General features: G+C 41.5%; 1 protein-coding gene across 3 annotated transcripts in view; it reads right to left on the bottom strand.

Moving 5' to 3' along the window:
• The window catches only part of PDE1C (phosphodiesterase 1C), a 509,313-nt gene extending 485,125 nt beyond the window's left edge, over nt 1–24,188 (bottom strand). For all 3 annotated transcript variants that reach the window (XM_029925461.1, XM_029925470.1, XM_029925493.1), the window contains exon 1: nt 24,045–24,188. In XM_029925461.1, coding sequence (XP_029781321.1) covers nt 24,045–24,129 — 85 coding nt within the window. In that variant the 5' untranslated portion in view covers nt 24,130–24,188. The remainder of the gene's footprint in view (nt 1–24,044) is intronic.
• Between the last annotated feature and the right edge of the window lie 18 nt (nt 24,189–24,206).

The raw sequence follows: 24,206 nt of genomic DNA, 5'->3' as shown, positions 1-24,206 counted from the left end.
TACAAAAAAACTTTATTTTAGAGAACACGCCAATAGAAAAATGAAGATGGTATTTATAAAAGAAATAACATGAGAAAAAAAGGTTCAAACCCACAATCAAATAAATTCACAGAAGAGTTACATGCCATTCTCTGACGTATCAGAGTACAACTTTTTTAAAGGTTGAGACCCAATATAAGTAAAGGTCAACGGGCAAACTCATACTTTATGTGTGGATTCATAAACTGGTTCAACATTGGAGGAGGGAGTTAGATTACATATTTCAAAAGCTTCAAACATAGTTCTACTCAACAGCTTTACTTCGAAGAATTTGTCCTAAGGCAGAAAAGATTTACAAAGATGTAGAAACGATGATAGTCAGTGAATGGTATTTGTGGCAGAAAGCACATGCTAGTTCTTTTTCCCCTTAGCATGGAAGCACCATGGATTCCCATTAATGGGAAAAGATGTGGCTTGCCCTCACCCTGAGGGACACTTTCCGTGGGATGATTACATCTGCTATGACAACAAGGAGAGGATGTGATGTCACATAATGATCCAGCGACTGTGATGCTCCCATCCCTATGCGGCGCTCTCGCTGGCAGCTGGAAATCCAGCAGAGACCTCATTAAGGGCATCTGTTTGGTAATTACTTCAAGTTTCCCCTCATCATGCCTCCAACTCTGCAAACAGCCCTACCACAGAACTCCAACTCCTGATTCACAGAGGGCCCTCATCTCCCACTTTTGCAGAGCTCAGACTGACAGCCACCAGAGATCCAGGGTCAAGGGTCAGCACAGTCAGTGAATGCAACTTCCATCACAGGGACTAGCAGGGACAAAGCAGCCAAAGGACTTGCAGCAAAACAAATATAAACTGAAGCTTCAAGGCATCAATTGCTCTCCCTAAAATGTTTATTGCCATTTCCCTTAGAGAAAACCAATACACCTCCAACCTACAAAAAAGACAAGCAAATAGCATGGTTGTACAGCAAGCCAGAGAATCAATTGCAAACCAGAGTGCAACATGAATTCTCCTACAATGAATATGAAATCCCAAGACCGTGCTTGCACAGTGCTCAGCAAAGAGTAGGGGCAAAGTGCTCTCATGGAAAGAGCCAGACAGACCTGGTTTCAAGTCCCAGCTCTATTCCCTACTTAATCTCCTGGGACTGGGTTTCTTCACCTATAAACTGAGAATGACAATGAGTCAAAAAGGATTGTTAGAAATTAAATATAAAGCTCTTAGCCTAGTACCTGCAAAAAAGAAAAAAAAGAAAGAAAGGAAAGGAAAAGAAAGGAAAGGAAAGGAAGAAAATACCTCCCCTGAATTTTTTTTTTCACTTCAAACTAGATGGATAGGTCAATGAATTAATTGGTCCCTCCCCTTAGGTCTTGACTGGACCAATGCAATAGTCTCCTAACTGACCTGTCTCTCTCTGGCCACTCCTACTGTTAACCATTAAATAACGTATTACAATGGTTTTTTTGCATGCCATTTTCTCTGCCTAGAAAGTTCCCTAAATCTCTCCCCTGCCCATCTCCTCAACCTCATCCAATTCAGTGATTCCCAAACAAAACTACACATCAGAGTTACTTAGAAAGCTTTCCAAAATGCACATGCCTGGGGTGCCCTACATAACTATAGAATCAGAATCTCCAAATCCTGGGTACCTGAAATCTTTAACAAGCTCCCCATTTGGTTCTTATGCAGCCAGCCCTGCCCCTGCAGTGTTTGAAAAACACTGATCTGGCTAATACCTACTTCTTTAAAACTCATTTTAAGGACTCAAATTGCTGGTAGGATTGTAAACTGGTGCAGCCACTTTGGAAAACAGTCTTTAAAAGTTAAACATTAATTTACCATACAACCCAGCAATACCACTTCTAGGAATCCACCCAAGAGAATGAAAACATATGTTCACACAACGATCTGTTGTATAGCAATATTATTCATAATAGCCAAAAAACAGAAATAACCTATGTCCATCAACTGAAGAATGGATACACAAATGTACATATCAATATAATAAGCACTATTCAAAATAAAACAATGGAGTAGTTACACATGGGGATGATTCCACAACTCTGTAGATTTACTAAAAATCGTGAATTGTACTTTTCAACTGGACAGTCACTTAAACGTCTAACCCTTGATTTTGGCGTAGGTCCTGACCTCACAGTTTGTAGAGTCAAGCCCCACATTAGTGGGGCCTGCTTGGGATTCTCACTCTTACTCTCTCTCCCTGCCCCTCCCCAGCTCATGTGCACGCATAAATGCTCTGTCTCTCTCTCTCTCAAAAATAAATAAACATTTTAAAAAAGATAAGACAAGATAGGGAAAAACTGAATCAAAGCCTTTGCTGACTCCTGAGACCTGTGTTACCTTCATCCTTTCTAAATCCCGCAAATAACACTTGGCCCAGGGACGTTATTTTTTAATATCAGTCTACCAGCCCACCTACTTTTCAAGATTGAGAAAACTGTCTAATGCCTCCTTACATGTTGCAGTCAATGGACACCTAGCAAATGTTTGTAAAAGAATGAATGAAGGAATGAGTGACCCAATGAGCTTTCAGTTGAAATAAACTACTAAGAAACATTCTGGTCCTAAGAGCTTAATACTCAGTTTACCTCCCTCATACGAGGTCATAAGCCCTCTCATTGGAATGGAAGGAAATGTTGGATATCCCAAAATTGCTGTGTGGGCCACAGGAGTAGGAAGAGCCCCTTCCTCTGACAGCCCCCACACACAGTCAGGCTCACACATAACCACTGTAGCTTCAGGTACCCTGGACTCTAGGCTTCGTCTCTCCACTTCACCAGGCAAGCATCTTGGCTTCCTTTCCTCGTCAGAAAATGGGGAATGAAATGAGCTCAGACTTTCAAAGCCCTTAGAATCATGCCTAGCAAATAGCAAATGCTCAATTATATATAGAGAGAATAAATATATATGGAATGTGTGTGGGGTGTGTGTGTGTGTAACTAGTGAGACATCATGACCCAAATAGGCTAAGCTGTGAAATGCCCAGCTAAGTTGCACCTGGCTTATGAGGTACCACAAAGTGGGGGGTAGGGAAACTGAGATAAGCACAGAAGAGGGCCTTGGTACTAAGAGAGAGAGTAAGCTGAGTAATTATAAATGTCCACACATACAATTAGGTCTTAAAAAACAAGTAATAGAACAGCATGCATCATCCCATTTAAATATAAAACTACAATAGAATATTAAGTGAACATAGGATAAAGAAAAATATGGAGAGGCGCCTGGGTGGCTCTGTGGGTTAAGTGTCTGACTTCAACTCAGGTCATGATCTCTTGCGGTTCATAGATTTGAGCCCCACATCAGACTCCATGATGGCAGTGTGGAGCCTGCTTGGGATTCTCTCTCTCTCTCTCTCTCTCTCTCTCTGCCCTTCCCCCACTTGCACTCTTTCTCTCTCTCTCTCTGAACAAATAAATAAACTTTAAAAAGAGAGAAATATGGAAGCAGATTTACCTAAATATTATCAAAGGTCATTTCTGGATAATAAGATTTTTTTTCTGAGGCACCTGGGTGGCTAAATCAGTTAAGCATCTGATTTTGGCTTAAGTCATGATCTCACAGTTTGTGAGTTGGAGCCCCAGTTGAGCTCTGAGCTAAGCCTGCTTCAGATTCTGTCTCTCTCTCTCTCTCTCTCTCTGTGTGTGTGTTCTCTCTCTATCTCTATCTCTCTGCTCTCTCTCTGCTCACTCTCTCTCTCTCTCAAAAATAAATGTTAAAAAAATAAGGTTTTCTTACCTGCATTCCTAAAATGAATCTTAATTATTTTTATAGGCAAATAAAATTAATAATCCTATCTTCATTTTGTTAAAATCTGAGTTAAGTAATTAGGAAAATAAAGACAGTCTCCAGCCCCCATGGACCACCTGCCTCTTTGGCAACCTAAAAGTTTGTCTGCTTTCTTCTGAAGAGGGAATGAGTCCTCAGAAGGAGACAGGAAGGCCCAGATGCAGAAGAGGAAGAATGCCCACACATGGCATTAACAAGCTACAACAAAATAGGGCCAGTCAATGCTCAACAAACTGATTCACCACAGTATAGGCAGAGTGTGCTTTTGCGAACACAAATCTGATCATGTCGTTTCTGCTTAAAGCCACCAGTTGCCTCCTACTGCTCTTGGAGAAAAAGACCAAAATCCTTCACTTGGCCTGCAAGAACCTCTGCCCACCTCTCCAGCCTCTTCTCAGCCATGTTGCTCCTCTGCCCACCCCCCAGCCACAGGGCCTCTGCACAGGCCATCTGCTTCACTGGGATGCTCTCCCACCACCCCGTGACCTTTATCAGGGAAGCCCACACCAATACCCCAGACTAGGTTCTATCCCACCGTTGGGCACTCACTGCACCCTGGCCATTCTGTCAGAGGATGGAGCCCAGTAATATCACTAACATCTATGGGCCCTACCAGCCTGTTGGGTTTACTCACATTATAGCCCTAGCGTCTAACACAATAGCTATTGTGTGGTGGGCACTCCATAAAGAAAGGCTAAGTGAATGATTACAATCCATGACCCGGTGGGAACACTGCAAAATAGGAACCTAGACAAAAGCAAAGATTAGATTGTGGAAGATCTATGAGTCCTCTTGGGAATGTGGGCTTGATCCTGCAAGCAATGAGAAGCTGCTGGACAGTTTTGTTTTATTTTTTTAAACTCCTATGCTCATTTTATTTATTTGTTTGTTTTTATTTTAACTCCAGTGTAGTTAACACACAGTGTTATATTCTTTCAGATGTCTGTCATAGTGATTCAACAATTCTATACATTATTCAGTGCTCCTCACATCACAATTTATCACCTTCACCTGTTTCACCCATCCCACAACCCACGTCCCCCCTCGTAACCATCAGTTGATTCTCTATAGTTAAGGGTCTGTTTTGGTTTGTTTGTCTCCTTTTTAACCTTGTTGATTTGTTTTGTTTTCTTAAATTTCACATATGAGTGAAATCACACAGTATTTGTCTTTTGCTGACTGACTTATTTCACTTAGCATTATACTCCCTAGATCCATCCATATTGTTAAAATGGCAAGAATCCATTCTTTTTTATGACTAAGTAATATTACATTATATGTATATGCCACATCTTCTTTATCCATTCACCAATTGATGGACACTTGGTTTGCTTCCATAATTTGGCTATTATATAGCTGAAATAATGTTGAAATAAACATAGAGGTGTATAGATCTTTTTGAATTAGTGTTTTTTGTATTCTTTGGGTAAGCACCCAGCAGCAGAATTACTAAATCATATGATAATTCTATTTTTAATTTTTTGAAGAATCTCTATACTCTTTTCCACAGTGGCTGCATCAGTTTGCATTCCTACCAACAGTGCACAAGGATTTCTTCCTCTCCACATCCTCACCAACATTTGTTGTTTCTTCTGACAGGTGTGAGGTAATATCTCATTGTGGTTTCGATTTGTATTTCCTTGATGATTAGTGATGTTGAGCATCTTTTCATGTATTTGTTGTCCATCTCTTTGTCTTCTGTGGAGAAATATCTGTTCATATCTTCCGGCCATTTTAAAATGGATTATTTGGTGGGCTTTTGGTGTTGATTTGTATAAGTTCTTTGTAAATCTTGAATATTAACCTTTTGTTATACATGTCATTTGCAAATATCTTCTCCCATTCAGTAGGTTGTCTTTTTTATGTAGTCCCAACAGTTTACTTTTTGCTTTTGTTTCCCTTGCCTCAAGAGACATATCTTGAAAAATGCTGCTACAGCTTATCCCAGAGAAATTATTGTCTGTGCTCTCTTCTAGGATTTTTATGGTTTCAAGTTGCACACTTAGGTCCTTATTCCATTTTTAGTCTATTTTTGTGGATGGTGTAAGAAAGGGGTCCAATATCATTCTTTTGCATGTAGCTGCCCAGTTTTCCCAACACCATTTATTAAATAGACTTTTTTTCCCATTGTATATGCTTGCCTCCTTTTTTGAAGATTACTTGATCATATAATCATGGGTTTATTTCTGAGTTCTCTATTCTGTTCTACTGATCTATGTGTCTATTCTTGTGCCAATACCATACTGTTTTGATTACCACAGCTTTGTACTATATCTTGAAATCTGTGATTGTGATGCCTCTGGTTTTGTTCTTCTTTTTCAAGATTGTTTTGGATACTGAGGGTCTTTTGTGGGTCCATATAAATTTTAGGATTGTTCTAGTTTTGTGAAAAATGTTATTGGTATTTTGATAGGATTACATTAAATCTGCAGATTGCTTTGGGCAGTGTGAACGTTTTAACAATATTTGTTCTTTTCATCCATAAATGTGAAATATTTTCCATTTGTTTGTGTCACCTTCAATTTCTTTCATCAGTGTTTTATAGTTTTCAGAGTATAGGTCTTTCACCTTCTTGGATAAGTTTATTCCTAGGTATTTTATTAATTTGGTACAATTGTAAATGGGATTGTTTTCTTAATTTCTTGTTCTGCTTTTTCATTATTAGTGTATCAAAATGCAATGGATTCCTGTATATGGACTGTGTATCCTGTGACCTTACTGAATTCATTTATCAGTTGTAAGATTCAGGTGGAATCTTTAGGGTTTTCTATATATAATGTCATGTAATCTGCAAATAGTGAAAGTTTTACTTCTTCTTCACCAATGTGGATGCCTTTTTTTTCTTGCTTTATTGCTGTGGCTAGGACCTCCAGTACAATGCTAAATAAAAGTCATGAGAGTGGACATCCTTGTCTTGTTCCTGATTTAATGGGAAAAGCCCTCTGTTTTTCACCATTGAGTATGATGCTGGTTGTGGGATTTTCACATATGGCCTTTATAATGTTGAGGTATGATCCCTCTAAACCTACTTTGTTAAAGGTTTTCATCGTGAATGCCGTACTTAGTTGAATGTTTTTCTTTACACCTATTGAAATGATCATGTTTTTATCCTTACTCTTACTGCTGTGATGTATCACATTGATGGATTTGCAAATACTGAACCACCCTTGCATCTCAGGAATAAATGTCAAGTGACCATGGTGAATGATCTTTTTAATGTATTGTTGGATTCTCATGCAAATATTTTGTTGAGAATTTTTTTTGCATCTATGTACATCAGAGATGTTGGCCTGTAGCTCTCTCACTCTCTCCCTCTTACTCATAGTAAGGTTTCAGGGTAATATGGCTTCATAGAATGAATTTGAAAGCTTTCCTTCCTCTTCTATTTTTTGTAATAGTTTGAAAAGAATAGGTATTAATTCAGGGCGTCTATGTGGCTCAGTTTGTTGAGCGTCCAACTTCGACTCAGGTCATGATCTCATGGTTCATGGGTTCAAGCCCCATGTCAGGCTCTGCACTGACAGACCAGAACCTGTAGCCTCCTTCAGATTCTGTGTCTCCCTCTTTCTCTACCCCTCCCCAGCTTGTGCTCTATCTCTCTCTGTCTCTCAAAAATAAACATTAAAAATTTTTTTAAGAATAGGTATTAACTCTTCTTTAAATATTTGGTAGAATACACCTGTGAAGCTATCTGGTTGTGGGCTTTTGTTTGTTAAGAATTTTTGATTACTGATCCATTTCATTGATGATAATCAGGCTGTTTAAAGTTTTTATTTCTTTCTGACTCAGCTTTGAGGGTTATGTTTCTAAGAATTTATCTATTTGTTCTAGATTGTCCAGTTTGTTGGCATATAATTTTTTATAACGCTCTCTTATAATCTTTTGTCTTTTTTTGTCAATTGTTATTTCTCCTCATTCATTTCTGATTTTGTCTGAGCTCCCTCTCTCTTTCTCTCTCTCTCTATGAATCAAGCTGAAAGTTTATCAATTTTGTTTATCTCTTCAAAAAAGCAGCTCCTGGTTTCACTGATCTATTCTACTGTTTTGTTTTAGTTTCTAGTTTATTTATTTCTGCTCTAATCTTTCTTATTTCCTTCCTTATGCTGGTTTGGGGTTTTGTTTGTTCTTCTTTTTCTAGTTCCTTTAGGTGTAAGGTTAGATTGCTTCTTTGAGTTTTTGTTTGTTTTGTTTTCTGCTTCGTGAGGTAGAACTGTATCGTTATAAACTTCCTTCTTAGAATAGCTTTTGCTGCATCCCAAAGATTTTTTACTGTTATATTTTCATTTGTCTCCGTGTATTTATTACCTCTTTGATTTCTTGGTTGACATATTCATTGTTTAGTAGCCTGTTATTTAACCTCCACATATTTGTGTTCTTTCCAGATTTTGTCTTGTGATTGATTTCTAGTCTCATGGTGTTGTCATCAGAAAAGATACATGGTATGAATCAATGTTTTTAAATTTGTTAAGACTTGTTTCATAGCCTAATATGTGATCTAATCTGGAGATGTTCCATGTGCACTTGAAAAGACTGTATTCTGCAGTTTTAGGATCGAATGTTCTAAATATATCTGTAAGATCCATTTGGTTCAATGTGTCATTCAAAACCACTGTTTTCTTGTTGGTTTTCTGTTTAGATCAACTATCCATTGATATATGGGGTTCTAAAGTCTCCTACTATTATTGTATTGCTATCTATTGCTTCCTTGATGTTTGTTAATAGCCGCATTATGTATTTGGGTGCTCCCATAGTTCAGTGCATGAATATCTACAATTGTTATATCTCCTTGTCATATTGTTCCCTTTATGATTATATAGTGTCCTTCATCTCTTGTTTCAGTTTTTATCTTGAATTCAATTTGTCTGATAGAAGTATTGCTACTCTGGATTTTTTTCACTTCCATTTGCATACTAAATGCTTTACCACCCCTTCACTTTCAATCTGCATGTGCCTTTAGGTTTGAAATGACTCTCTTGTAGGCAGCATATAATTGGGTCTTGTTTTTTTATTTTTATCCATCCCCTCACTCTATATCTGTTTTTTTTAATAAACTTTTTTTAATTTAAATTTTAGTTAGTTGACCTCAGCTGGAGCAACATCTTACTAGACACACTGCCAAAAACCAAGGGAAATAAAAGCAAACATGAATGATTGGAACTTCATCAAGATAAAAAGCTTCGCACAGCAGAGGAAACAGTCAATAAATCTATGTCTTTTGATTGGACCTTTTATTCCATTTATATTCAAAGTAATTATTGATAGGTATGTACTTACTGTCATTTTGTTACTTATTTTCTCGTGGATTTTGTAGTTTTCTGTTACTTTCTTGATCTTTTCTCTCATGGTTTGCTGGCTTTCTTCAGTGATATACTTAGCTTCCTTTTTACTTTTCCCTCTCTATTACAGGGTTTTTTATTTGTGGTTATCATTCAGTTTATTTATAACACCTTATGATTTTAGCAGTCTATATTAAGTTGATGGCCACTTAAATTTGAACCCATTCTTTTTTTAATGTTTATTTATTTATTTTGAGAAAAAGAGAGCAGGGGAGGGGCAGAGAGAGAGGGAGACAGAGAATCCCAAGCAGGTTCTGACAGCAAAGAGCTTGATGCAGAGCTGGAACTCATAAACTGTGAGATCATGACCTGAGCCAAAATCTAGAGTCAGATGCTTAAGCAACTGAGCCACCCAAGCACCCCTGAATACATTCTTTTTTTTTTAAAAAAAGTATATTTATTTATTTTGAGAGAGACAGAGATAACATGAATAGGGGATGGGCAGAGAGAAAGGGAAAGAGAGAGAATCCCAAGCAGATTCCACACTGCCAGTCCAGAGCCCAATGCAGGACTCGAACCCACAAAGCCATGAGATCATGACCTGAGCTGAAACCAAGAGCTGGACCCTTAACCAACTGAGCTACCCCGGCACCCCTCTGAACCCATTCTTTACTCTTCTTCTCTCCCTCCCCAGTTTTAAATATATGGTGTCATACTTTATATCCTTTTATTTTGTGAATCCCTGGACTGATATTTATAGATATACTTAATTTTACTGCTTTTGCATGTCCTTCTTTTCTTACTCCTATTTATGGTCTTTACACTCAAAAAGTCATTTTTAACATTTCTTATAGGGCTGGTTTAGTGTTCATGAATTCCTTAACCTTTGTTTGTCTAGGAAAGTCTTTATCTATCCTTCTATTCTGAATGATAGCCTTGCTGGATAGAGTATTCATGGCTGCAGGTTTTTTTCTTTCAGCATTTTAAATATATCATGCTGCTCCCTGGTATGCAATGTTTCTGCTTAAAAATCCCCTGATAGTTTTATGAGGCTTCCCTTGTAAGTAACTGTTGTCTTTTCTCTTGCTGCTTTTAAAATCCTCTATCACTATTTTTTGTCTTGGTGTGGACCTTGGATTGATTTTGTTGAGGGCTCTCTGTGCCTCCTGAATCTGGATTTCTGTTTCCTTCCCCCAAAGTCAGGGAGTTTTCAGCTATTATTTATTCAAATACATTTTCTGCCCCCTTTTCTCTCTCTTCTCCTTCTAGGATCCCCATAATGTGAGTCTTATTACACTTCATGGTGTCACTGAGTTCTCTAAGTCTATTTTAATTTATTATTATTATTTTTTCTCTCTGCTGTTCAGCTTAATTGTTTTCCATTACTCTGTCCTCCAGGTCCCTGTTCCATTCTTCTGCTTCTTCTACTCTACTGTTTATTCCACCTAGTGTATTTTTAATTTCAGTTGAGTTCTTTATCTTGGGTTCTTTTTTGTTTTCTATCTCTTTGTTGAGGGTCTCACTGAAGCCCTCCACTCTTCTCAAGTCCAATGAGTATCTTTATGACCATTACTTTAATTTCACTATCAGCATGTTACTTATCTCCATTGCATTTAGCTCTCTTGCTATGATTTATCCTGATCTTTCCTTTGGGACATATTCCTCTGTCTCTTCATTTTGTTTAACTCTCTGTGCCTGTTTCTGTTTGGAAAGTCAGCTACCTCTCCTGCTCTTAAAGTAGTGGCATTATGAAAGAGGTTTTGTAGTGCCTTGCAGTGCAACATCCCCTGTTCACCAGAACCCGATGATTCAGGAATGTCTCTTATGTGTATTGTGTGCTCCCTACTGATGTGGCTAAGTTGCATTTGCTTTTAGTCCAGTTGATTACAATGGCTCTCTGCCTATTGTGGGCAGGGTTTCATTCTGTATGGTTAATGGGCCAGTCTGGAGCTGCCTTGGGTTTGACTTGAGGCAGACCAGGCATTCGCCAGAGATGTGGTAGCACTGAACTATAGGGCATGTAGTTTTCCATGTAGGCTTTCCATGTTATCTCCTGAGAAGTCTTCATTTTGGGGTAGTGCCTATAGTCAGACCAAATATCTGTCCCCAGCCCACTGATAGGGCTGCAGTTGGGCTAGTGTGTGTAGTTACCTCCTTAGGGGAGGAGTCATTTTGGAGTGGTACCAGGCCCTGTCAGAGCTGCTTTCACACTCTGGATGGGCTCCAGTAGAGAGCATATTGGAGGGGGAGAACACAGGGGTAAGGCACACAGTGTTAGTAAGGTTTGCACAGGTCTATTGTGGGAGGAGACCTAGAGCTGCTTCAGAAAACTCCTGCAACAGGGCTGAAGGGAGTCAGTCCTCAGGAGAGTGTGGAGGTAGATGCACAGTGCCAGAAAGTTCCACACTGGGGGTGGGGAGTTAGAGGAGGTAGATCCACAGAAGCACACAGGGGTGGAGTAAGCAGTATTAGCAAGTTAGGTAGTGAGTTTTGGCATCATGCTCATCCCCACAGGTGTCTATGTGTCTATGCTAGAGGGAGAAGGAGCAAAACAGAGTGCCCAACAGGTGCTTTGTTCCTGGAGGAGTCTCCAAATGATCCCTGTCCCTCCAACACATGCTCTGAGATCAGTAAACAAATCTCTCTCCCAGGCGTTTTTCCTCTTTTTTTAATGTTTATTTATTTTTGAGAGAGACAGACAGAACATGAGCAGGGAAGGGGCAGAGAGAAGGAGACACAGAATCTGAAGCAGGCTCCAGTCTCTCAGATATCAGCACATGGGGCTTGAACCCACAAACCATGAGATTATGACCTGAGCCAAAGTTGGATGCTTAACGGACAGAGCCATCCAGGCACACGTGCACACGCACACACACACACACACACACACACACACACACACACACACTGCCCAGGTGTTTTTCAACCTGGTGCTTCTATGATGTATTTCCATGGGACTGTTGTGTTGTCTCTTTAAGGGCAGGGACTCAGTTTCCTATCTCCCTCCCAGCTCTCCAAGAGCCAAGCCCACTGATTTTTAAAGTTCCAGGTGTTAAGCCCAGCTGATTATAAGAACTCTCAAATTTTGGCCCTTCTGGTTTTCAAAGCTGAATGTTATGGAGATTCATCTTCCCCATGCAAGTTCCCATGCCTCAGGTGCCTGATGTGAGGGTCTATTTCCCTCTTGTATTTGTGTCTAGCATCTCTCCTGTCTGTGGACAGTCTCCATGGGTCCACTTAATTCCTAACTGGGTATACTTTGATGTGGCTTATTCTCTACATTTAGCTGTGGAGAATCTGCTCTGTCAGTCTTTGGGTCATTTTCTGGGTTATTTACACTGATTTGGATGTTTTCTAGTTGTGTCCATGAGACAAGTGGGATTAGGATCTTCCTACTCCGTCATCATCCCCAAAAGTCCTGCCATCTTTCCCAGAAGTCTGCTACTACACAGTTTTAAACTGGAGGGCAGAGAGATCAGTTGTATGTTTCAAAAGAACATTCTATTTGCTGTATTGAGAAAAGTGTGGAGGGGAGGCCAGTTGGGAGGCAGGGAGACCACTTGGAAATACTGCCATGACTCAGTGAGAGAAGAGGGTGTGAACTACTGCAGGGGAGATGAGGGTGGGGAATATGAATAGGAAAAAGTTTAGAGAAGAAAATCAACAGGAGTTGATGGCTAATTAGGTGAGATGGGGGATGGGGACACGGGAAAAGTAGTTCCCAAATTTCCCAAAGCCTGAGCTTTCTGAAATGCAGAAACTAGATCTGAGTCACTGTTCTGAAACAAATCACTCCGATTTCCTGAAGCCCCGGTTTATCCACCTGCAAAATGGAGCTGCTCATAGTTCTCTCTCACAGTTACTGGTAAATCAAATGAGTTGATACTTGGGAAAGTGCTTCACAAATGGTAAAAGCTTGTTATTATCATCATCAACACGGGGGAAATAACTTGCATAATAACTGCATAATCACCAAAAAAAAAAAAAACCAGCCTCTTTGAAATCATCACTAAGGGGCGCCTGGGTGGCTCAGTCAGTTAAGTGCTGACTTCGGCTCAGGTCATGATCTCACGGTTTGTGGGTTCGAGCCCCACATCAGGCTCTGTGCTGATAGCTAGCTCAGAGCCTGGAACCTGCTTCTGATTCTGTGTCTCCCTCTCTCTGACCTTCCTGTGCTGGCACTGTCTCTCTCTGTCTCTCAAAAATAAATTTTTTAAAAAAACATTAAAAAATTTTTTAAAAATCATCACTAAGACTAGGCTGATAGTCTTACAAAACTGGCCTAAATTCTATATCTTTTAAACTTTTTTCACTGTCTTAAATAGTTGTCCTCATGAATGACCCAAATGAGAAAGGAAGAAAAGGCATCTTGGCAGGCTGGATTTCCATGGGGCCCAGCAGAGGTTGGAGACCTGCTTCAGCACAAAGTCCTGCTGGCTGCCTTCTTAAGAGATGCTGGATTCCCCTTCAGTGCTTGCTAACTTATGAAAATTTGAAAATCCAAAGTAACTTCCAACTGTTCAAGAAAGATGAGTCACCAGACACAATGAGCCATACTTTGTGATTACAGGGTAAGCATGTAGGCCAGCCAAAATACCTTCAGGTTTGGCATGAACTAAGAAAGGAGAAAAGGGAAGGTAAAGGAACTAAGATTTATAAACACTTGGGATGGTCTCATTACCGGGCCAACATTTTATAAGTGTTATACTTATATTCAGATATTATTCTTACTTTACAAGATTCAGAAAGGTAAAGAGAGTAGTTAGACACCTCATAAACAGTGAACATCAGAGCTCATCAATTCAGCTTCTGGTTTGTCCAAAAAAAGGGATTTTCTTTCTACCTCATATACTACAATGAGTCTTTGAGGTCATCATCTCCAATAGTCAAAATGTCTGATGAATAAAATATATAATTCATCAGGTCCAACATAGCATTCCAACCCCCAAAAAAATAACAAAACAGGAAAAAAAACACTGGACCTGAACTCTGAAGACCCACACTGAAACCCTCCCTCATCAGGAACTGCTCCATCTGCATACCCACTTATAAAAGCTGGTTTAGACCACCATAAAAGTCCTTTATTAAATGCTAGAGAAATGCTAGTGGTTACTAGTGATGCAAAGTCTAGGATCGCTGATACTTCTCTTGTTTTCTCTCCAAACTCATGGAATCACACTTCAGACACTCTATGCCATCACCAAGAAGAGAGAAAGCACTCTCTGAAGAAGCAGAAAGATTGAAGAAACTGAAGCAAATCAATTAACATCACTTTCTCTGAGAGAAACAGACCTCCGCAGCAGTAAGTGTGGATTGATACTCATGGACGGAGTCTTGAATGGTTTGGACCTTTGTCCAGCAGATACTATATTCCCATAAATAAAAGCAACTTCCAGTAACTCTGCTTCTAAGCCCCCCTTTCCCAGGGCTCCTTGGGGAAGGCCTGGCTCTCAGGCCAAGCTCCCACCACACTCCAGAGCCTGCCTGCCAAACAGCACAGGAAGTGCCAACCAGCTCTCCCCAGAGCAGCTGGCACCAATTACCCAGACCCTGCTGGAAGCACTCGTCTGGGGTAAGGCAGGCACTCCAGATATGGGCCTGGTCGGAAATCCTATACTAAAACAAAGACAGCCTTGCAGCCCTGCCAGCACTCGACATAAGTGGCTGGTGGGGGTCTGTGGGAGGCAGCCAGGGGGCAGGCTGGTGAGCACCATCCAGGGAAGCAGCTGTGGGCCTGGGAGACATGCCCGCTCCCAGATTGCAGAGCCTCTCCATCATCACAACCAACAGCTACCAATTATTGGGCACCTAGAGCGAGCTAGTTTCTTACATTCCTCATCCTATTGAACTCTTCCAACACTACAAAGAAGGAATTGTTATCCTCATTTACAAATAAGGAATCTGAGGTTCAAACAGATTCTTTTCAACAGTCACAGGGACAGGACAGGCTGGCACTGGGCCTAGTGCCCAGGTCTCCTGCATCACTTCCTTTCCAACTACCATCCTGGCCTGGGAGAGCTAACCACCTAAGAAGGTCCTGGACATTAGGCATTCACTTTGCAAAGCCATCATAAGGGACACACTAAATCCTAAAAGGTAAACTGGTTGAAAAGATGGGAACATTTGTAGGTCCTTCATGGATTCGTCGAGAATAACTGTACAACATCAGGACACCAATACCCAAGGACACAAAAGTGAATGCCTTTTCACAGGAAATGCCAATTTTGAACAACAGAAAGTGGAAGACCAAGGTCATAATAACAGCTTTTCAAAGAACAGTGTATACAAGTGTTGGATCAAGCAGGACTCAGAGTTCCTTGTTACTATTATCTTCATGATAATAATAGTATTGTAGAAATATATTATCATTATGTATATATTATGAATATAATAACATAAAAATAATATTATAATAAACATTTACACAGAACTTCCTATGTACCACATGCTGTTCAGAGTGCTTGATATACCCTCCAACACCGAGGAGACAGGTAATATGATTACCTCCATTTAACAGTTGAGCCCATTGAGATACAGAAAGGATAAGTAAGTTGTCCAAGCTTACACAGCTAATAAACTGAGAAGTCAAAAGTCAAACCAAGGTAGTCAGGTCCAGAATCCATGCTCTTAACCTCTATACATACTGCCGTTCAAATCCAGCAAGCATTTATTAGGCAGAACCCATGCTAGGTGTTCCCATAACTATTATCTATCACACATTGATTGTTCAAAACAAATAAATCTAGGAACATGAATTTAAGAAGTAAAGAATGGATCCAACCCTGCTGACAAACACTTGGAAATCTCTACCCATCCCTTCCATTTCCCACTAGGATATGATATCATAAAAGAGAAATGGCTGGAAGGCCCAGTCAGCTACACAGCCACTTGCCTTTGGTTCCTTCCTTGAGTCTAGCTCAGTGGTTATCAAACTCACTGTAAGAATTATCATACGCAATTATATACACACAATCTAGGCTACTTACTCCAAGAACAATTTCAACTCTTCACTACTCCTATATCCAACTTACCTCCGCTTTGCTCTGAACTCTGCAAAGCATCTTTCACCAGAAATCCCAACGCATCTCATTTAGCCATTCCCCTGTACCTTCCCACTCTGGGAAAGCTATGGTGGCCTTTAGGACTCAAAGTTCACCTCCTTTCCAAGTGGCCCACCTCTGAGCCTGCTCCAGAGCACACCCACAAACCCTCAGGATCACACCACCAACCCTCGCCCACTCCTGGCCAGAGCCAGCTCTAGTCACAGCATGATTTCAGGTGAAGGGAAGGGACTTGAGCAAAGAGACAATGTGACAGCCAGGCGCTCTGCATGACACGTCACTCCTCAGGCTGTGGTTTACCCACAAGGAAGGTGGTACTACCCCATTTGTCCTGAGAGGAAATCGAGGCTCAGAGAAGCTAGCTGGCTTGACTGGCCAGCACAGTAAGTCCTTGTGTGACTCCAAAGCCCACGGTTTCTTACTACAAATGTGATCTCTCTGCTGACACACATCCCTAAAACTCTATACTCCAATAGCTGGCTGACAGGAACCCCACTGGGAGAGCCTCATTCCTCAGGCTAAAGATACAGCTTCCCATTGTTGAAGTGCAAATGCTGTGAAGATGGGGGCATAAATTTTAACCAGTATGAAGTGTTCCCTAATAACAAAAAGCATTTTAATGGCATTTTAGAGTTAAGGCAATTTTTCCATGCATAACTTCACCTGGTCCTCACCACAGTTGCATAAATAAAACTCATACTCCCCATTTCACATATGAGAAAACTGAGACTCAAAAAGTGATTTTCCCAAAATGCAGAAAGGGATCGGGGAGATGGGTGCCAGAGCAGAGATGCCAAGCCCTGGGTTGTGTGACCCTTCATTCCACACGCTGCTTCACCTCACTCTGTCCAGTCTTCTCAGAGATGGGAGGAGGAGGAAATTAGGTCCATGGGTACTGGGAGACAGCTGTAGAATATTTTACCTAGGGTCCTTATTCAGTTCTTTGCTCCCTACCATCACTCCCAACCAAGCAGGCAATGTCCAAAGGTCTTGCCTCCACGCAGACAGACAAGCAGGCTGAGAGAAGGTAGACAGGACCCTTAGCCAACAAAGCACTGAGACCAGCCTAATCTGAGAAAGTCCTGAGCCATATGCACCAAGGGAACCAGGGACTTCTATGTCTGGGCTGGAGCGTGGACTCCACCCCCAGTGTCTGCAGCCAAGTCATCCCGGCCTCATTCACCACTGAGCCCTGCCCTGTGACAGGACGATCCACCAGCAGACCACCTGTACTTAGCATGGGTGCCTAGCTCCTGCAATTCAAGGGTGTGGCAGGGAACCCGCACTCCCAGCCCCCTGGGCCTCTACTGTCTAGGGGCCCCTTGTGTTTCCTCCTCCGGGACAAGCCTGCAGAGAGAAACATAGGGTGAGGGAGATACTGGCAGTTGCTACAGGAAACACATCCCTCTGTTAGCAACGCCGCTTCGGTACAGGCCTAGAATTTTCCACACTACCACTTTCATTTCTGAAGGAGGCAGCTTCTTTGCCATGTACCCCACATTTCACATCCTCCCAGTCCATGGCTTCACCCTTTTCCTGCTGACACCCTAGAGGTCACCACTGAGGGGAGAAGGGAAGTGAGGGCCCTCCTGGAGCCCACTTTCTCATCTGTAAAAGGAGTAGTGAGGAGTACCAAAAGAGATCAAGTGAAGCCCACTCAAGTGGTTTAAAAAAAAAAAAAAAGTGGTTTTTTTTTTTTTTGCAGACATACTTCACTTTTCGGGGGAAGGTTGTGTGTTTATATTTCAGGCAGACTTGTGAAGAAACTAAAACTCTGTGAATGCGCTTAATACAAACCCAAATAGATATCCAAGCCCCAGAAGACAAGGAAAGTTCTGGAAAACAAGAATACTGCAATTCCCTCCAAACCCATTTGTTCCATATTCAAATGCTAATTCACAGGTATCTGACCAGAGTCCAATTACACTTGAATGTCAACATATGGCCTTCAGTTAATACTAAGCATACAATTACCTGCTACAATAAAAAATTCAATGGTTTCCTAGGGATGGAACACTCAAATCACAAACACTAAATGATAGTCAGTGCCTTCTGATATCCCACGTGTTCAACTTCATAGTCTTATTTCTAAGACCTCTTGACCATATGCCTGACTTCATGACCTGAAAAAATTATGTAAAGAGAACACAACATCATTTGCCTTGGGATATGGAGAATGATCGACTGAAGAGGCAGCCCTCTTCAGTGGGAAGCAGATTAACAGGCCTTGTTTCTTCAAACCTGATTTTTTTCCCAGGAGCAGCCCAGCCCCACCTGTGACAGTGCTCCAACGCTTTGTGCCCAGCAGACCTGGCAAACTCCCTTGCCTCTCTTCATTAGGATGGTGGGCTGGTTCCAAGACTCAGGCAGAATAAAGTTCACTGTGGAAGGCAGCATGATGTGAGGCAAACCCTAGGCTGAGAGGTCACAGCAGATGTGGTCTGAACCCCACTCTGCTATTTCCTAGCTTGTGACTTCCAGCAAATCACTCCAAGTCTTAGGGGTTTCTTCTCCTAAAATCGGGGTCATAAAAGATAACTTTCAGAGTTGCAAAGGTGACCAAATGAGCTGAGTAAAGCACCTAGTTTAGAGCTTGGTCCAAACTGCACAGCTACACATGACATGTAGCAGCACCTGTTCTTTGGTCAGCCTGGACCATCAATGTCCCAAAGTCCCTGAAGCCAGGGCACAGGCCCCTTAAGGAGCCTCAGGCTTCCATGTCAGAGGGAACCCTCACATCTTTTCTCCATAGGGGTGTTATTGGGTTTAGGGAAATTCCTCATTGTGCAGAACTGTACCTTACTTACTCTGTAGAAAATTTAACTCCTCTGGGCTTTGCTCACTGTCTTACAGCCTGTCCACAGCCCCCTACCATGTAACTACCAAAAGTGCACCATATATGTCCACAGCCCCTGCGATGTGTCACCCCTGTGGAGAAGCATAGCGGAAGCCTTCTCCTTGCCTGTCTGAACCAGAGCGGGTATTCGCTCCTTAGCCCAGAAATGTCCATTCAACAGAGTTTTTTCAGGAGCTGTCCAAACAAATTTTATTCTTGACTTTGACACAGGGTGGGTCACATATCCCCTCCTGCAGAACTCCCAAGATCTCCATGACCTCATCAGCTTCTCCTATTAAAAATGTCTTGGGGCGCCTCAGTGGGTTAGTCAGTGAAGCATCTGACTCTTGATTTTTGGCTCAGGTCACGATCTAATGGCCGTGAGATGGAGCCCCTGGTCAGGCTCCACACTGAGCATGGAGTCTGCTTGAGATTCTTTTAATCTCCCTCTCTCTCTCTCTGCCCCTTCCCTGCTCACACATGCTTTCTCTCTCTCTCTCTCAAAAATAAATCTTTTTTAAAAATCTCTTGAATCACTAGTACCATAACATGAATTCTTTTAATAAAGTCCTTTGACCTAGAAATTTTGCATTTGTTAATTGAGACTACAACAGGAAGCAGTTCCTATGGACAGTGTCAGCTACTTGAGCAGAGGAGCAATCTGGGAGCGACCAGGATTGCATCAGGATTCATCTCTCACATGGTAAGAGACAGACCGTCCACCTACTCTGCCCTGCAGAAACCATGTAGGTAGCTGGTGTCAGGGCTAAGCTTAGGTTGCCCCAAAATGTGTTACTTTGACATGCAGATTATTTTGAGGTAAAAACAAATAATCAAGGCCCAAAGACTTAGAAACTTTAACCTTCCCCCTAACTGCCTAAAAGAATTTGGAGGACCTGCTCCAGGAAGAGAGCCCTCTCCATAGATAATAACTACAGTATAATATGAACTAGGGGCGGTAGACAGGGAGGAGCTTAACAAAGTCTGTTTGTTACAATTCCTCCCTATGCCCCATTATTTCCAAATGGCCCAGCAAACTTTTGTTTACTAAGCATTTACTCTTTTTCATTGTCCTGTGAATTGCTTTCCTTCCCTCTGAAGTTCCAGACCCCTATGTCTTTCTCCTTAGTTCAGGATGGCATATATACCTCATTTTGTCAGTCTGTCTTTCGAATCTCATGTGTGTGGATTCTCAGTATGTGCATCATTAAATTTGATTTTCTTCTCTTCATCTGTCTCATGTCAGTTTGATTCTTAGTTCAACTAGAAGAGCCTTCAAAGATAGGGAAAATTTTTCTCTCCCTAATATTGGTAACCGTGGGTGAGGGCTACAAGATATCTGTGTTTCAAAGTAAGTCTTTACTGCCACATACTGACATTGCAGTAATATGTGTCCTCCTACTTGGAAGAAATATTTTAATATATATGACACTCAGCACTTGCAAACTACATATATATAGAGAGAGAGAGAGAGAAAGAGAGAGAGAGAGAGAGACAAAGAGACAGAGGGAGAGAGAGAGCAGGAGAGTGAGAGAGAGGTGCCCCTTGAATATATGGGGGTTAGGGGTACCAATGCCCCACACAATTGAAAATTCACAAATAACTTAGATTCTCTAAAAACTTAATTATTAATCACCTGCTGTTGACTGGAAGCTTTATTGATAATATAAACTGTTGATTAAGACACATTTTGTATGCTATATGTACAATATACTATATTCTTAAAGTAAGCTAGAGAAAAGAAAATGTTATTAGGAAAATCATAGAAAAGAAAAAATACATTTAACATTACTGTACTGTATTTATTGGGAAAAGTCTGTGTAAAAGTGGAACCATGCAGCTCAAACCTGTATTGTTCAAGAGTCACCTGAATATATATATAACTGTGTGTGTATATTTATATATGTATACGTGGAGACATATATGTATGTGTGCATATACAATATATATTACTGATATATATTAATTATAATTATGTGATTGATATACAGTAATTGTATATTATATAATTAATACATCGTGTTATGATTATATATTATCTATAATTAATATATTAGTTTTATGTATAATTAACATTTATTCTATATTGTACCTTAAGAGTACCTGCAAATTAAAGTAAATGATAAAATCACCCAGAGAAATAACATATAGGCCAAGGACATAAAAAGACAATTTTATAAAAGAAGTAAAATAACATGCGGAATTGAGATACTTCTGTCCACTTCTCAAACCAGCAACTTTTTTTGGAATTATAGTGTCTGGATTCATATGAGCAAACTGAAAAACTGCTGGAGGGAGTAGAAGTTGGTATTTCCAGAGGTTAGTTGAACAGTCGGTGTGTTTTAAAATCCCCCAAAATATACATAGAGTTGGACCAAGCAATTATACTTCTAGAAATGTATCCTCAAAAGTATTTATGGATGTTCTCAGGGGCTCCTGAGTGGCTCAGTCAGTTGAGGTCCGACTCTTGGTTTCAGCTCAGGTCATCATCTCATGACTTTGTGGGTTTGAGTCCCACATGGGGTCTGCACTTACAAACAGAGGCTGCTTGGGATTCTCTGTCTCTCCCTCTCTCCCTGCTCCCACCCCATTCATGCTGTATCTGTCTCTCTCAAAATAAATAAATAAACTTAAAAATATATATTTAAAAAATTTAAGGCTTTATGGATGTTCTCAAAGACTTAGTCTTTCTTCATTATTATGGCAAAAATTAAAAGACACTAAATAGCCAACAATTCCAAGTGATTTTCTCCTTTTTGATTATCTGTGTTTTCTAAAATGTTTACATTGGTCTAAAATATCTAAAATGTCTCTTAAGGTATCTAACTAGTTTCTGCTTAGTAAAAAGTCATATATGGACATATGACATCACTTCAAGAATACAAATTCCTTGAATACCAGATTCTAAGTCTGAGTTATCTTCATACACTACCCATGATATTAGCTTAGGGCCTTGAATAATTACAATTGTCCTTTATTGAATGTGCACCATATGGTAGGCATTGTGTTAAATTGTCTCTTTTAATGTAGTAAAATTCCATAAGCAGTTGTTGAAGGAAGGAGGGAAGAAGAAGGACAGATGGAAAGGAATGACTGAATAAATGTCCAAAGATCTGAAATAAGCTGCCAGCTCTGTCACCAGAAAGTGACCAGCTCACTTTTGAGGTCCCTCCTAACTAGCAGACCTTACCAAGTGCCAAATCATTTCTTCTTGTGAGGACAGGAGCAAACGATGGAAGGGGCTGGGTGAGGGAGGACAACACTATAAACCTGGGTTTTAAAAACCACACTCTTTAGAAGACCTCACAGGGAACTACCAGGTAAAGCTTTAAAAATCACTTTTAGATATTTTCTTACATCTAAAAGTAATATTAACATGACAATGACCTTTTAATGAATCATTTATGACCTTGGCAACATTTAATTCATTTCTACAAAAACTCTCAAACAGCCACCATCACCATTAGAGGGTGGCAGATAAATTAGACATAGTTTCATTGGTCCAAAGTAAGTGAGTCAGAGCAGGGTGTGAACTCTCACAAAGGACTAGGAGGCTAAGGGAGTGCCAAGGGAGAACTTCTTTCTGATGGGGAAGGAGAGCACAGAAGTGGCAAGTGAGACGCGGGATAGACAAGATTTCTCAATGCAGAGTTAGGGAAATGCATTCCTGTCTAAGGAAACCATTAGAGCAAAGACCCTGAGGGCTGGGGCAAATGATAAGTGTGTAGAAGATACAAATTTGAAGTGACAGTTGAGCAGGAAAGGAGAGCTTTGGGAAGCAGGCAGAGGAGTTCAGTCTTAATTCTGCAAGCAACATGTTCAGTCCATGCCCCAGAAATCTTGGGCTACTCTTTAGAAGGAACAAAAGTGGTCTAAAGATGAGTTCCTCTCCACTGGTTTCTTGCCCCTGGCAGTTTCCTGCTCCTGGGGCAAGCAGGTGCAGCCCACCAAAAAGCAAATTAGCATAGCCCTCACATTCAAAGGTTAGGCGGAAGGTCAGATTTAAAGCCATAGTGACCTGAGCATACACAGAAATAGAGATGTTGGCACCTGGCGTTGCCCTGTTGTTCTCCAAACTCTGACATTCCAGAAAGGAAGTCTCCCTGGCTTTGCCCACCTCCTGGGAAGATGAAGAGGCAATCTCTGACCAGTTGTTTCAAAACAGTGCACAATATGGAACCAGTAGTGACAGCATCAAGAACTGATCTCTTCAAATTCAGCTTCTGAAGGGTTAGCCCTGTGGTCCTGCTACCTTTAATAACCCCCCTGGTACTCCGGGGGTGGGAGGGGCTGCTTTTTTCAAATATTTCAGTAACATGATACATTTCTCCCTCTCTGTCTGCATTCCTTGTCTGTTGGTCTCTAGGTTTCTTGGACTGACTCCCTCTCTCTCTCTCTCTCTTCTCTCTTCCTCTCTCTCCCTTTCTCTACCTCCCTATCTCTCTCACCTGCCTTTCTGTGTCCCTTTCTCCTTGTTTCAACTTTTGTAAAAATCATCGTTCAATCTGTCTCTATCTCTGTGTGTCTGTCTCTCTCAACTTTGGCATCTCTTATTTCTGTCACTATCTCCAACTCTGTCATTCTTTTAGTCTCTGCCTTGGCATCTCTGATTCTGTGTTTCTGACCTGATGTTTAGGTGTTTCCGTTAATGTCTCTGTGTGTCTCCGTCTCAGTTTCTACCATGTCACTTTCCCTCTTTCAACATTTTCGGCTCCATCTCTCCATCTCTCTGCCTCCATCCCCATCTCTATCCCTCCTCTCCGGTTTGCGTTACTAAAATCGCACCAAGGAAATGTAGCAGCTCAGAAAAGGTGTAACCCTGAAAGGCAGTTTCAGCGGGCTGTCGGGTCAGAGCGGCAGGAGGGGCGCCGCGTGGACAGCCAGCCCCAGGAGCCGCGACCGGCCCCTCTCACCGCTCCTCCGGGCTCCCCTCCCGAGCGCCCCGCGGCCCAGCCCAGACCCTTGACCACCTCCCACCCCTGCTTAGAAAGGACCCTCGGCCGCCACCGGCCAGGGTGTCTGCCCAGGCCCGGGGTGGGACGGAGGATAGAAAGTTCTCACCGATGGTGAAGCTGTAGCCATCGATGCTGAAAGTGGCGCTCCGGCATTTTTTGAAGCCCTCTTTCCTGTTGCTGGCGTCCGTCATGGCTCGGCCGGCGGCGTCCCGGGGTTCCCCGCGGCGGAGCGCGCAGCCCTGCGCCCTGCCCGTCCTCTCCCGCGGCC

This window comes from Suricata suricatta, chromosome 2 (genome assembly GCF_006229205.1).
Source record: "Suricata suricatta isolate VVHF042 chromosome 2, meerkat_22Aug2017_6uvM2_HiC, whole genome shotgun sequence".
Lineage (NCBI taxonomy): Eukaryota > Metazoa > Chordata > Mammalia > Carnivora > Herpestidae > Suricata > Suricata suricatta.
The sequence above is the reverse complement of the archived record's forward strand: the minus strand, read 5'-3'. Positions and strand labels throughout refer to the sequence as shown.